At 46.0% G+C, this 15493-nt stretch overlaps 2 protein-coding genes across 2 annotated transcripts in view; both read right to left on the reverse strand.

The window, feature by feature from the left end:
• Positions 1-13105, reverse strand: part of LOC140125817 (uncharacterized) — an 80191-nt gene extending 67086 nt beyond the window's left edge. The window contains exons 1-2 of the mRNA XM_072144688.1: positions 12970-13105; positions 771-863 (exon numbers count right to left, since the gene is read on the reverse strand). Coding sequence (XP_072000789.1) covers positions 771-813 — 43 coding nt within the window. The 5' untranslated portion in view covers positions 814-863; positions 12970-13105. The remainder of the gene's footprint in view (positions 1-770; positions 864-12969) is intronic.
• Positions 7352-9495, reverse strand: LOC140128616 (tigger transposable element-derived protein 1-like). The gene is made up of 2 exons (XM_072150315.1): positions 8752-9495; positions 7352-8377 (listed from the first exon to the last, which is right to left on the reverse strand). Exons 1-2 carry the CDS (start codon positions 9493-9495, stop codon positions 7352-7354), a joined length of 1770 nt encoding a protein of 589 aa, XP_072006416.1.
• Positions 13106-15493: the final 2388 nt, after the last annotated feature.

Raw genomic sequence — 15493 nt, forward strand, 5'->3', positions numbered from 1 at the left:
CCTCCCCCTCCCTGTACAATGACCTCTATATAGATAACACTGACCCGTCATTACATCACTACTGACAATAGATGATGTCACAGCTTATCTCCTCCTCCTCCCTGTACAATGACCTCTATAAAGAGATCATTTACCCATCATTACATCACTACTGACAATAGATGATGTCACAGCTTATCTCCTCCCCCTCCCTGTACAATGACCTCTATATAGATATCATTTACCCATCATTACATCACTACTGACAATAGATGATGTCACAGCTTATCTCCTCCCCCTCCCTGTACAGTGACCTCTATATAGATAACACTGACCCATCATTACATCACTACTGACAATAGATGATGTCACAGCTTATCCCCTCCCCCTCCCTGTACAATGACCTCTATATAGATAACACTGACCCATCATTACATCACTACTGACAATAGATGATGTCACAGCTTATCTCCTCCCCTCCCTGTACAATGACCTCTATATAGATAACACTGACCCATCATTACATCACTACTGACAATAGATGATGTCACAGCTTATCTCCTCCCCCTCCCTGTACAATGACCTCTATATAGATAACACTGATCCATCATTACATCACTACTGACAATAGATGATGTCACAGCTTATCTCCTCCCCCTCCCTGTACAATGACCTCTATATAGATAACACTGCCCCATCATTACATCACTACTGACAATAGATTTTTTTTTTTATTCCTCAGGAAGAACATTATAATTTGCAGTGTTCCGGGGATGTTATGATATTACTACCTGGTTGTCTCGCAGATTGTCTCCTTGATAGTTTTATCCCCATATCATGTTCCACAGAAGTAAGAACTTTTTGCCAGAATAAGACTTCTTTTCCTTGGGAGAATAGTAAAAAAAATGGTAACTGTTGATTAAGGATGTGAGATGCTGCTAAAAATCAACTTTTATAAAAAAAATGAAATCAGATATCATAAAATAAGGAAAAATTTAAAGGGGTCATCCACTTTCAGCAAATATTTGATATGTTTTGTGTATGGAAAACTTCTACAATTTTCCATTATACTTTCTGTATCAATTCTAACAGATCTCTACCTGCGGTGCCGCTATAGTAACCCTCTAAGTTTACTTCCAATAGATACAATGGGGCTTATTTACTAACCGTCCAGCGAATCACACTTTTAATGGCTTTTAGAAATTTTCGGGTTTTGCTTCGCTGTGACAGCTATTTAGAAGGGGATTGTGTCGCATGCGATTGGATTTTGGCGCAATTGCGGCGACTTTCATGCAACAGAAATCGGGGGTATGGCCGTCGGATGATCCGACTGATTCGGACTGAACACGGGATTTAGCTTTCAAATTGTGTCACAAGACAATGCACTTACATGCACCAGGAAGAAGAAGGTGAACTCCTGGGACCTGAGCGGGGAAGCGACACATGCAGGATATCGGGCGCAGGATCTTAGTGACTCCCCGCACAGCGCATTATATACGGACAATGCACTTACATGCACCAGGAAGAAGAAGGTGAACTCCGGGGACCTGAGCGGGGAAGTGACACATGCAGGATATTGGACGCAGGATCTTAGTGACTCCTCGCACAGCACATTATACACGGACAATGCACTTACATGCACCAGGAAGAAGAAGGTGAACTCCTGGGACCTGAGCGGGGAAGCGACACATGCAGGATATCGGGCGCAGGATCTTAGTGACTCCCCGCACAGCGCATTATATACGGACAATGCACTTACATGCACCAGGAAGAAGAAGGTGAACTCCGGGGACCTGAGCGGGGAAGCGACACATGCAGGATATCGGGGGCAGGATCTTAGTGACTCCCCGCACAGCGCATTATACACGGACAATGCACTTACATGCACCAGGAAGAAGAAGGTGAACTCCAGGGACCTGAGCGGGGAAGCGACACATGCAGGATATCAGGCGCAGGATCTTACTGACTCCCCGCACAGCGCATTATACACGGACAATGCACTTACATGCACCAGGAAGAAGAAGGTGAACTCCGGGGACCTGAGTGGGGAAGTGACACATGCAGGATATCAGGCGCACGATCTTAGTGACTCCCCGCACAGCGCATTATACACGGACAATGCACTTACATGCACCAGGAAGAAGAAGGTGAACTCCGGGGACCTGAGCGGGGAAGCGACACATGCAGGATATCAGGCGCAGGATCTTACTGACTCCCCGCACAGCGCATTATACACGGACAATGCACTTACATGCACCAGGAAGAAGAAGGTGAACTCCGGGGACCTGAGTGGGGAAGTGACACATGCAGGATATCAGGCGCACGATCTTAGTGACTCCCCACACAGCGCATTATACACGGACAATGCACTTACATGCACCAGGAAGAAGAAGGTGAACTCCGGGGACCTGAGCGGGGAAGCGATACATGCAGGATATCGGGCGCAGGATCTTAGTGACTCCCTGCACAGCGCATTATACACGGACAATGCACTTACATGCACCAGGAAGAAGAAGGTGAACTCCGGGGACCTGAGCGGGGAAGCGACACATGCAGGATATCGGGCGCACGATCTTAGTGACTCCCTGCACAGCGCATTATACACGGACAATGCACTTACATGCACCAGGAAGAAGAAGGTGAACTCCAGGGACCTGAGCGGGGAAGCGACACATGCAGGATATCGGGTGAAGGATCTTAGTGACTCCCCGCACAGCACATTATACACGGACAATGCACTTACATGCACCAGGAAGAAGAAGGTGAACTCCGGGGACCTGAGCGGGGAAGCGACACATGCAGGATATCGGGCGCAGGATCTTAGTGACTCCCCGCACAGCACATTATACACGGACAGTGCACTTACATACACCAGGAAGAAGAAGGTGAACTCCGGGGACCTGAGCGGGGAAGCGACACATGCAGGATATCGGGCGCAGGATCTTAGTGACTCCCCGCACAGCGCATTATACACGGACAATGCACTTACATGCACCAGGAAGAAGAAGGAGAACTCCAGGGACCTGAGCGGGGAAGTGACACATGCAGGATATCGGGCGCACGATCTTAGTGACTCCCTGCACAGCGCATTATACACGGACAATGCACTTACATGCACCAGGAAGAAGATGGTGAACTCCGGGGACCTGAGCGGGGAAGTGACACATGCAGGATATCGAAAGCACGATCTTAGTGAATCGGGGCACAGTGCATTATACACGGACAATGCACTTACATGCACCAGGAAGAAGAAGGTGAACTCCAGGGACCTGAGCGGGGAAGCGACACATGCAGGATATCAGGCGCAGGATCTTACTGACTCCCCGCACAGCGCATTATACACGGACAATGCACTTACATGCACCAGGAAGAAGAAGGTGAACTCCGGGGACCTGAGTGGGGAAGTGACACATGCAGGATATCAGGCGCACGATCTTAGTGACTCCCCGCACAGCGCATTATACACGGACAATGCACTTACATGCACCAGGAAGAAGAAGGAGAACTCCAGGGACCTGAGCGGGGAAGTGACACATGCAGGATATCGGGCGCACGATCTTAGTGACTCCCTGCACAGCGCATTATACACGGACAATGCACTTACATGCACCAGGAAGAAGATGGTGAACTCCGGGGACCTGAGCGGGGAAGTGACACATGCAGGATATCGAAAGCACGATCTTAGTGAATCGGGGCACAGTGCATTATACACGGACAATGCACTTACATGCACCAGGAAGAAGAAGGTGAACTCCAGGGACCTGAGCGGGGAAGCGACACATGCAGGATATCAGGCGCAGGATCTTACTGACTCCCCGCACAGCGCATTATACACGGACAATGCACTTACATGCACCAGGAAGAAGAAGGTGAACTCCGGGGACCTGAGTGGGGAAGTGACACATGCAGGATATCAGGCGCACGATCTTAGTGACTCCCCGCACAGCGCATTATACACGGACAATGCACTTACATGCACCAGGAAGAAGAAGGTGAACTCCGGGGACCTGAGCGGGGAAGCGACACATGCAGGATATCAGGCGCAGGATCTTACTGACTCCCCGCACAGCGCATTATACACGGACAATGCACTTACATGCACCAGGAAGAAGAAGGTGAACTCCGGGGACCTGAGTGGGGAAGTGACACATGCAGGATATCAGGCGCACGATCTTAGTGACTCCCCACACAGCGCATTATACACGGACAATGCACTTACATGCACCAGGAAGAAGAAGGTGAACTCCGGGGACCTGAGCGGGGAAGCGATACATGCAGGATATCGGGCGCAGGATCTTAGTGACTCCCTGCACAGCGCATTATACACGGACAATGCACTTACATGCACCAGGAAGAAGAAGGTGAACTCCGGGGACCTGAGCGGGGAAGCGACACATGCAGGATATCGGGCGCACGATCTTAGTGACTCCCTGCACAGCGCATTATACACGGACAATGCACTTACATGCACCAGGAAGAAGAAGGTGAACTCCAGGGACCTGAGCGGGGAAGCGACACATGCAGGATATCGGGTGAAGGATCTTAGTGACTCCCCGCACAGCACATTATACACGGACAATGCACTTACATGCACCAGGAAGAAGAAGGTGAACTCCGGGGACCTGAGCGGGGAAGCGACACATGCAGGATATCGGGCGCAGGATCTTAGTGACTCCCCGCACAGCACATTATACACGGACAGTGCACTTACATACACCAGGAAGAAGAAGGTGAACTCCGGGGACCTGAGCGGGGAAGCGACACATGCAGGATATCGGGCGCAGGATCTTAGTGACTCCCCGCACAGCGCATTATACACGGACAATGCACTTACATGCACCAGGAAGAAGAAGGAGAACTCCAGGGACCTGAGCGGGGAAGTGACACATGCAGGATATCGGGCGCACGATCTTAGTGACTCCCTGCACAGCGCATTATACACGGACAATGCACTTACATGCACCAGGAAGAAGATGGTGAACTCCGGGGACCTGAGCGGGGAAGTGACACATGCAGGATATCGAAAGCACGATCTTAGTGAATCGGGGCACAGTGCATTATACACGGACAGCGGGGATTGCGCAGGACCGGGTAAGTAAATGTGCCCCAATCAGTCCATGGTCATGTCACACAGGTGCATGAGCCATTATTATCACAGAGAGTAATCAGAGCTGTGTCATAATAACGGCTCCTGCCCGTCCATCACAAGACCATGGGCTTCCTATAGAATGCATAAAGATAAAAAAATATATATCAATTTTCTTTTCTGACCGGAGCTCCAAATGTTCTTTATAGTTCTACAGGCAGTCCCCGGGTTACGTACAAGATAGGGACTGGAGGTTTGTACTTAAGTTGAATTTGTATGTAAGTCGGAACTGGTATATTTTTTAGATGTACAGTAACTCCTGACAATTTTTTTTTGTTTTGTATGGCATAGGATACTGTGAAGAACCCTGTCAAGTTGGTTTTGATGCCCTTGTTCAGATTTTATTTTACTTTCTGTCACTAACAATAGGATTTTTCAAATTTTGATAACCTTTGACAACTTTCTCTTACCCTAGGGCAGTGGTGGCGAACCTATGGCACTGGTGCCAGAGGCGGCACTCGGAGGCACTCGGAGGCACCCGGGCCATCACCACAGCACACCCGACAGGACTCAAAGAATTTTCCTGCAGTTCCAAGCAACTTAAAAGATGCGGCTTTCAGACATATTTTGATACTTCGCTACTTGGGACTGTAGGAAGAGGGAGAATGAGTAGACAGGGCCGAATTATCTTTGGAGGACCTCCTGCCGGCCCCACGATTCTCTGTGTACAGAGGGACACTGGAGAGAAGCTAAAATGTTCCATCTTTCTACTGTGTTGCTGTCCTCAGGAGGTAAATATGAAGTTGTTGAACAGGGAGCAATAAGTTACTGCTTTAATTTTTGGTTGGCACTTTGCAATAAATAAGGGGGGTTTTGGGTTCAGTTTGGGCACTCAGCTGCTAAAAGGTCCGCCATCACTGCCCTAGGGGTATGGTGACTTTTTGTTGTGTCAGAAAGTGAGATGAAACCTCAGTGGCTATAAGCTTGCAAAATACAAAACAAAACCAAGAAAAATTTGCACGGTAGAAATTAAATGCAACTTGGACAAGTTTGTCTTAACAATGTTTTTTTTATTTTTTTTAACACTGGGTATGCAAACGCTTAAACATTTTCAAATTCATATGAACCATAAAGTACAACCTTAACCCCTTAACGCTCTGCGGCGTAGCTCTACGGCGCAGAGGTATAAGGGATGTATGAAGAGGGCTCACGGGCTGAGTCCTCTTCATACAGAGGTGGGGGTTTTTGCATTTTGCACAAAACCCCCACTGCTAATAACCGCGGTCGGTGCTTGGTTACCATGGTAGCCTCGGGTCTTCTTTTGACACGAGGCTACATGGTTTATGCAGGTTCGTTACAATGAGCCAGTGGCTCATTGTAATGTATGACCTGCAAAAATGCCATATATTGCAATAGTGTAGTATTGCAGTATATGGTAGGAGCGATCTGACCATCTAGGGTTAATGTACCCTAGATTGTCTAAAAGATAGTGAAAAAAAAAAGAAAAAAAAAAGTTTAAAAAATAAAAAAAAATTAATAAAATATTAAAAGTTCAAATCACCCCCCTTTCCCTAGAACGGATATAAAACATAACAAACAGTAAAAATCACAGACATATTAGGTATCACCGCGTCCCAAAATGCCCGATCTATCAAAATATAAAAACGGTTACGGGCGGCGGTGACCTCCGAGGCGGGAAATGGCGCCCAAATGTCCGAAATGCGACTTTTACACCTTTTTACATAACATAAAAAATGAAATAAAAAATGATCAAAATGTCGCACAGACCTCAAAATGGTAGCAATGAAAACGTCGCCTCATTTCACAAAAAATGACCCCTCACACATCTCCGTGCGCCAAAGTATGAAAAAGTTATTAGCGTCAGAAGATGGCAAAAAAATGTTTTTCTTTTTTGTACACATTCGTTTAATTTTTGAAAATGTATTAAAACACAATAAAACCTGTATAAATTTGGTATCACCGCGATCGCACCGAACCAAAGAATAAAGTAGGCGTGTTATTTGGAGCGAAGAGTGAAAGTCGTAAAAACTGAGACCACAAGAACGTGACGCACGTGCGGTTTTTTTTCAATTTTTCCACATTTGGAATTTTTTTTCAGCTTCGCAGTACACGGCATGTTAAAATAAATAACATTACGGGAAAGTAAAATTTGTTACGCACAAAATAAGCCATCACACAGGTCTGTACACGTAAAAATGAAAAAGTTATGGATTTTGGAAGTTGGAGAGCGAGAAATTAGCCGAAAAACCCTCCGTCCTTAAGGGGTTAAACAACCATGGTAGAAGATGTTGGACTTGGAGAGGATGGGATTGGTATCTGGGAGTCAGAGTCCGATTCTGCTGCTGGAGTCGGTTTCTTGAGGTAGGCATCAAGGGAAGTTTGCACTGAGCTTTTCTTTTTCTCATCATAAATAGCCTTGTAACATCTTAGGCCTTCGGTAACTGTAGGGTAAACTTTATTCAACCTCTCTGTATCAGGATCTTGTCCCTCTAACTTTGCCATGCCTGCTTCAATGAGACTAAAAGCATTGGCTAGTTCTTTTTTAGAAAACTTTTTGGGGTTTGGAGTTTCCATTTCCTGGTTTTCCTCAGTAAATGCCAAGCTCTGTTGCTCTAGTTCCATAAGATCTTCGTTTGATTGTTCTTTGCCATGGGAGTCAAGTAACTCTACAACATCATTTTCACTGATGTTCAACTGGAGATTATTTCCAATAGCAACCACAGCTTTCATAGTTTCAGCGATTTCATCATCTGTGAAACCCAGAAATTCCTGTGTGAATTGGGGGCACAACTTGTTCCAAACTTCTCTCATATTTGTCTCTTTCACTTCATCCCAAGAATCCGCAATATTTTTAATGGCATCTGAAATGTTATAATTCTTCCAGAACTCCTTTAAGGTTATCTCGTTGTTTTGGGTAACCCTGACAGCTTGAGAGAATGTCCTTCTCAAATAGTAGGCCTTAAAGGAGGCTATGACTCCTTGGTCCATTGGTTGAATTATTGATGTGGTGTTGGGGGGTAGAAATACCACCTTTACATTTGGGTGCATGTCATCTAAAGTATTTGGATGTCCAGGGGCATTGTCAAGGAGAAGGAGAATCTTGAATGGAATGTTTTTACCCAAGCAATAGTGTTTAACAGCAGGAACAAAATGGTTCAAAAAACAATCTTCAAAAATTGCTGCTGTAACCCAGGCCTTTGAATTTGCTCTCCAAATAACAGGAAGAGATGCTTTAGTGACATTACGCAGCGGGCTGGGATTTAGGGAGTGATACACTAGCAAAGGCTTGAGCTTTAAATGAAACCTACCACTTGAAGTGGCAGGTTTCAGATGGAAATACCGGGCACCAGCTCAGGGTGAGCTCAGGGTGCGCTGGTGCCGGAGCTTATTTTTGTTAGTGTTTTAAACCGCGGTATCGCGGTTTAAAACACTTTTTAAACTTTATAGCCGGCGCAGGGAGGTACGCGCTCGGCGCTTACCATGCACGCGACCGTGCGCGCAGCTACATAGGAAGTGAAGGAGAGCCGCGCGCATGGTAAGCGCCGAGCGCGTACCTCCCTGCGCCGGCTATAAAGTTTCAAAAGTGTTTTAAACCGCGACACCGGCAAAAATAGGCTCCGGCACCAGGTTTCCCTGAGCTGGTGCTCGGTATTTCCATCTGAAACCTGCCACTTCAAGTGGTAGGTTTCCTTTAAATCCCCAGATGCATTACCCCCAAGTAGTAAAGTCAGCCTGTCCTTTGATGCCTTATGTCCTGGAGAACTTTTTTCCTCTTTAGAAATGTAGGTTCTGTCGGGCATTTTTTTCCAAAACAATCCAGTTTCCTCTACATTAAAAACTTGGTCTGGCAAATAACCTCCTTCATCAATAATATCTTCCAATATCTTGGGAAAATCACTTGGAGCACTTATATTGGCACTTGCTGCTTCACCTTGAACTTTAATATTATGCAAATGAGCTCTTCCTTTAAAGCGATTGAACCAGTCCTTACTTGCAACAAAATCTTCACTGCAATCTTCACCTTCCGTACGAGTCGCTTTTAAATCATTGTACAGGCTTCGTGCTTTTTCTTGCACTAAGGAAAGACTAATAGGCATATTACGCTGATTTTGGTCTTCTATCCAAATTATCAACAGCCGTTCCATTTCTATAATTATGCCACTTCGTTGCTTGGTAATAATCGTAGCATTCATTGGAGAATGGCCTTTCACATGCTCCATTATTCTGACTTTATCTTTTAAAATAGTTCCAATTGTAGACCGGCTGTAACCAAGCTCTCTGCCAATGGATGATGGAGTTTCACCTCTCTCTGATCTCTTTATTATTTCTACTTTATTTTCCATTGTGATGGCTTTTCTTTTTTTCCATGTATCACCATCATTTCCATCAGATTTTTGTTTAGGAGGCATTGTTGCAGGGTAAAACATATGCAGTACTGTACTGTAACCCTTAATGTGGAAGAAGCTGTCACCTCCAGGCTCCCTGGAGTGATTATTCTGTAACCACTTAGCAGAGCTTTATTCTACCCAGGAAGAAAAACTAGCCCCTGAGGTAGTATTCAATGAAGTACTGTATGCCTGGGCACTGTAGAAGGACTGTAGAATACTGTGCTGTAAGTCTGGGCGCTCTAAGAAGAGATGGCAGGCTACTTGATGCACAGACTAGTCAAGAATGATGCAGCTGTAACTGTTATTCAAAACCAAGGACAAGTGATTTTGAGATCTCACGAGATCTCACTAGTATATGTGTCCTTAATTACCTGTCATCATGAACAGCAGGGGCTAAAATAGTCACCAAATAAATGTCCTCTGCAAGTGTGCATATGAAGAAGTACAATCTGCTGGTATTGGAGGTTGTGAGTAAAAGGAGGGGTTAAATCGTGAGTTCACATCCATAACCACACCTCTGATACCAGCGGATTGTACTTCTTCATGCACTTCTGTACAGTATAGCTGTAGCTGCCCAAATATGTAAATTGCTGCATTTAGTACAGCCCACGGATGGCTGGTAACTAAGGAAGCATTAGCTGGTGCGATCTCACGCTTCCTTAGTTACCTGCAATCTCTGGCTTGCGGTTCTTTTAGTGCACTGGCTGGTAACTAAGGAAGTGTGAGATCGCACCAGCGAACGCTTCCTTAGTGACCTGTACCCCGCGATACTGCCGGCAATTACTTACTGCATACAGCGGATCCCCGTCACCTCCATTGTGCTCCCCGTCACCTCCATGGCGGCGCCAGTCTTTTGCTCCGCCCAAGGAACCCCGTCATCACCCGCCCGCCCAATGAGGACGCGCAGCACGTCAAGCAGCGCTACGAAACCAGGAGGTGGACCCGCCCGCCCAATGAGGACGCGCAGCATGTCAAGCAGCGCTAAGAAACCAGGAAGTGGACTGCGCCGTAAGTCGGGGACTGCCTGTACTTCCTTTTACGAATTTTCAAGATAATTGTCTTCACTTATCCTTCATCTCGCTCACTGGCACAAATCCGCAGATCCTCCAGATGAGAATAGCGCACCGTTCAGACCAACACGAATGCGGTTTGGTTCCTCCTATTGATTCCACCGTTCAACACAGCGGACCACTGGGAGAAACACGCACACAAATCGTGTAGAACGTCTTGCAAATGGTAATTTAATAAAAGTAAAATCTACTCACAAATATTGGTTAAAAATGCGCGTATAGTATAGAAAGGACACCACCCTGGGTTTCGCCAGACACGGCTTCTTCCGGGGCTGTTGTCTGACTACCATCCCTTCCTATGTGAAATAATTAACTACTCTAAGCGGTAGAGCAACTCCATAAGTGAAGTTGGATCTCCCACTGAAGGTAGGTGTGCCTGATCTCAGAACGCCGGTAGGTGGGTATGAAATGCTCGTAGAGATTGGGCCACAAAGAGTTTTTTGTGAATGGGAATATCGGAGGATACGTGTAGTTGCATCCACCCATTAATGTGGAGATCGGAGAAATAAATAAATCCATATGGCTTATTACAGAAACAAAACGTGCAAATAATGTTCAATTACCGTATATACTCGAGTATAAGCCGAACCGAGTATAAGCTGAGGCCCCTAATTTTACCACCAAAAGCTGTGAAAACCTATGCATTGGTCACAGCCTCCCCAGTATACAGCCTTCCAGCCCCCAGTAGTATACAGCCAGCCAGCCTCCTTAGTATACAGCCAGCCAGCCTCCTTAGTATACAGCCAGCCAGACCCTTTAGGTATACAGCCAGCCAGCCCCTTTAGGTATACAGCCTGCCAGCCCCTTTAAGTATACAGCCAGCCAGCCCCCAGTAGTATACAGCCAGCCAGTCCCCTGTAGTATACTGCCAGCCAGCCTCCTCAGTATACAGCCAGCCAGCCCCCAGTAGTATACAGCCAGCCAGTCCCCTGTAGTATACTGCCAGCCAGCCTCCTCAGTATACAGCCAGCCAGCCCCCAGTAGTATACAGCCAGCCAGCCCCCAGTAGTATACAGCCAGCCAGTCCCCTGTAGTATACTGCCAACCAGCCTCCTCAGTATACAGCCAGCCAGCCCCTTTAGGTATACAGCCTGCCAGCCCCTTTAAGTATACAGCCTGCCAGCCCCTTTAAGTATACAGTCCCTTTAGGTATACAGCCTGCCAGCCCCCTTAAGTATACAGCCTGCCAGCTCCTTTAAGTATACAGCCTGCCAGCCCCCTTAAGTATACAGCCAGCCCCTTTAAGTATACAGCCTGCCAGCCCCCCTAAGTATACAGCCTGCAAGCCTCCTGAAGTATACAGCCGGCCAGCCCCCTTAAGTATACATCCGAGCCAGCCCCCTTAAGTATAGAGCCAGCCTTTAGTATACTGCCAGCCCCGTTCAATATACAGCCTGCCCCATTTACCAAGCACATTTAAAAAAAAGAAAAAATTCCATACTCACCTAAGGGCAGTTCCGATGATCTTTGCCGCTCCCCGATGCTCCATTCCACATGGCTGGTCTTCAGTCTTCTCTCTTCTCTGTGTTGTATCAGCTGGCAGATACGCGTCATATTGTGTGCATGGACGCGTATCTGCCAGCTGTTCGGGCCTCCGGAGGGTGAGTATGGAAGTTTTTTTTTTTAATTGACTTGTGTATAAGCTCTGGAGTTCACGAACCTATACTGGATGAAGGTAAGTGCAAGCTCCGGCGACACAATTTTTAAAAAAAATGCGGCGGTTTTTCCGAATTCGTCGGGTTATCGTTTGGCCACGCCCCCGTGCATGCGTGCATGCCAGCGCCGATGCGCCACAATCCGATCGCGTGCGCCAAAATCCCGGGGCAATTCAGGGAAAATCAGCGCAAATCGGAAATATTCGGGTAACACGTCGGGAAAACGCGAATGGGGCCCTTAGTAAATGACCCCCATTGTATGTTAATTATTTCATAATAATTAATAAGTGAAGACAATTATCTTGAATATTTGGAAAAGGAAGTAGAACTATAAAGAACATTTGGAGCTCCGGTCAGATAAGAAAATTGATACATATGTTATTTATCTTTATGTGTTTTTAAGATTGGGAGTTCTGGATCGGTCCTGGGCCGTTGTTTAGATCTATGAGACTTTAAAGTGAAGAGTGCAGCACGATACTGAAAGAACGCTTCCTATAGAATGACAGCAAGCAGAGATCTAGACAACCGTGAGGAATGGATACAGAAAGTATATTGGCAAATTGCATAAATTGTATTGTTATACAAACTATATGAATTATGTTCTGGAAGTGGACGACCCCTTTAAAGAAAAATGAACTGCATTAGTTTATGGTTCAGACATTTTTTGTAACTTTTTAGGGACTACTTTGTGCTTTGGTCCTCTGTACATATAACCCCCATAATAATCAGCTACGCGGATTGGTAGATTCCTCGAGGTTGTACGATTTTACCTTTAAGATATAATAAATGTCGCCTCGTCTCTCGGATCTCTCAGCTTTGGGATTGTTCTCCTCTTAGTCCATGTAATGTATCCAGAATATGTGAAAGAGAATCCATAGAAGATTATTCGGATGGGAGGATAGAGGGAGCCCTTGCCCCCGGTCTAGGTCTATACTGTGCTCTGTATGAGCTGCTGGTTTTGTTTCCTCTTCTTTGCTTTACTAGAAGAAACTTCCTCTTCCGGTGAAAGAAAGTCTTTTCCCATTTTAACAACTCATCCAAGTGTTGCTGAGCTTTGTGTCTATTCTTAAAGGAGCAGTTATACTTAAAAATCAACAGCTCTAAAAGCCTAATTTTCTATTTTTAAAGGAAACCTACCATGTGATTTGATGCATTATGAAGCAAACATACCTTAGAATACTGCAGCAACACTGATGCAGGATCATATCTTGTGCAACACCCCTGCCAATACAGTGGTAAGGGGGTAGTTACGAACAGTGCCCTCTCCAGGTTAAAAGCTGTCAGAGGGAGTCGCGAAGCCTCCAGTAAGGGTCCAGACCTGGACATCAGGTGTTAACAGCCTGGACCCAGCAAGGGTTAAAGTTATGTGAATTATTATCCAATTGTATTCCTTTATGTGAACTGGAGTGTGATTGGAGAGTGAGCCACCACATGACCAGGGTGTAACAAAACCCCGGGACAGGAAGGGGCAAGTCCTCTTTGGCCTGAGCCTTCTGAGTGACCAGAGACAGTGTCTGTGCACCTCTAGCACAGACACACAGCTAATCCCAGGACAAGCTGCAGCATCCACATTTGGACCTAGCTTCATCCCAGCCTGTATCTACTATGACTACGACTACTACAGGCTGGCGAACCTCAGGACACTCTCCATGACCACTCCAGTAATCCGGAAACTCTCCAGTAATCCGGCATCTGTATGAAGATTGTTTTGGCTCGTTGTCTGCAGTTTGTCCAATAAAGAACCTCTGAGTTACTTTTGAACAACCTTGCCTCCGTCTGTTCCCTGGATACGGCTGTCACCACCACGAGCTGCCCATCCATTACCCAGGGACCTATCTTACAGACACTAAGGGGTTGCCCAGGGAGAATGAGTACATCAGCCTCTCCCTCTATATTTTCTTGCACACACCACCTGCTGGAGACCTGCCAGGCCTCCGGTCCCCATACCAAGCACCATGACCACAGCGCACCTAGGCCACAATAGCCATCCACTCCGGTATCCTGGGCCCCGGCTGCCTCCAGGCCCCAAGAAAAGGCCCCGGTGGGGGATGTTGCACTTGGCTAAACTCTGAGCTGAGTGGTTTTGCTGAAAAAAACAATTATAGCATTCAGGACCTTGGGAAAGCTGGATCAGCATGTCTGCCAAAAGAAACACATTACACACGGGAGCTTAGAATTACAAATGGATGGTAAGTAAAGCATGACTAAGCATGACTAATCAACCTGAGCTGGATGACTCATACACAGCAGCTGGGGGATGGTGCAGCAATTGATTATTCTGTCTGGCAGGGAGAACAGTGATCGCATAATCATCCCCTGCAGAGAGAAACTCTCCTGCTATGAGAAGTGGGAAAGCAAGTGCTGGAGCAGCCATAGAAGGGACAGAGCTTCATTATCATAATGTTATAACTGTTTTATCAGCAAAAGGGATTAACCAAGATCTGATCCTGCATCAGTGTAGCTACAGCACTCTCAAGGTATGTTTGCTTCATAATGCATCAAATCACATGGTAGGTTTCCTTTAAATGAATAGGAGCTAATGTGCAGTAACACAACTTATTATAAAGAGATTTTTAAATAGATATTTCATCCCTAAATCATTTTCAGTATGTTTTACATATAAGGGCTGAGTCCATCTAGTGGTGGATTGCAGGTAGTTCACCAACTTCCAGAAGAAGAGAGAAGAAACCAGGTGATAACTTTTTGAGGGTAACTGAGTCTATTTGATGGCGGAGCTTTCCAGAATACTGGTTCTCTTGGTTTAGACACAATGTTATGCATGAAACAGAAAACAGAATAGGCAGAGATAATCAAAGGATGTTTAAAGAAAACCTTTAAAAAAACGGATTGATAAATACAGAGACATCTTATTTACGACAGGACAGCAATAAACAGACTAAAAAACCTGTGATTAAAATTAATGAATGCAGAGACTCAACACCTTACAAAGTGGCCTAAATTTACATGTGAGCTTCACGACCCCTGACCACTGACCCACCGGCCACACACAGATAAGAGTCGGAGCTCTCTTGTCTCACCTCACAGGTTTTTAGTCTGTTTATTGCCATCGTGTGGTAAATAAGATGTCTCTGTATATATCATCCTGTTGTGTTAAAGATTTTAATAATATCCTTTGATGATTACTGTTGAGTGTATTACATGCATAACATGTTGTCTGGCGAAGAGAACTAGAATTCTCGAAAGCTCAGCCATCAAATATACTCAGCCTCAAAAAAGGTGTTGCTTGATATGGGCGGCACGGTGGCTGAGTGAGTAGCACTTCTGCCTTGCAGC

Source organism: Engystomops pustulosus, chromosome 4 (genome assembly GCF_040894005.1).
Source record: "Engystomops pustulosus chromosome 4, aEngPut4.maternal, whole genome shotgun sequence".
In the NCBI taxonomy this organism is placed as follows: domain Eukaryota; kingdom Metazoa; phylum Chordata; class Amphibia; order Anura; family Leptodactylidae; genus Engystomops; species Engystomops pustulosus.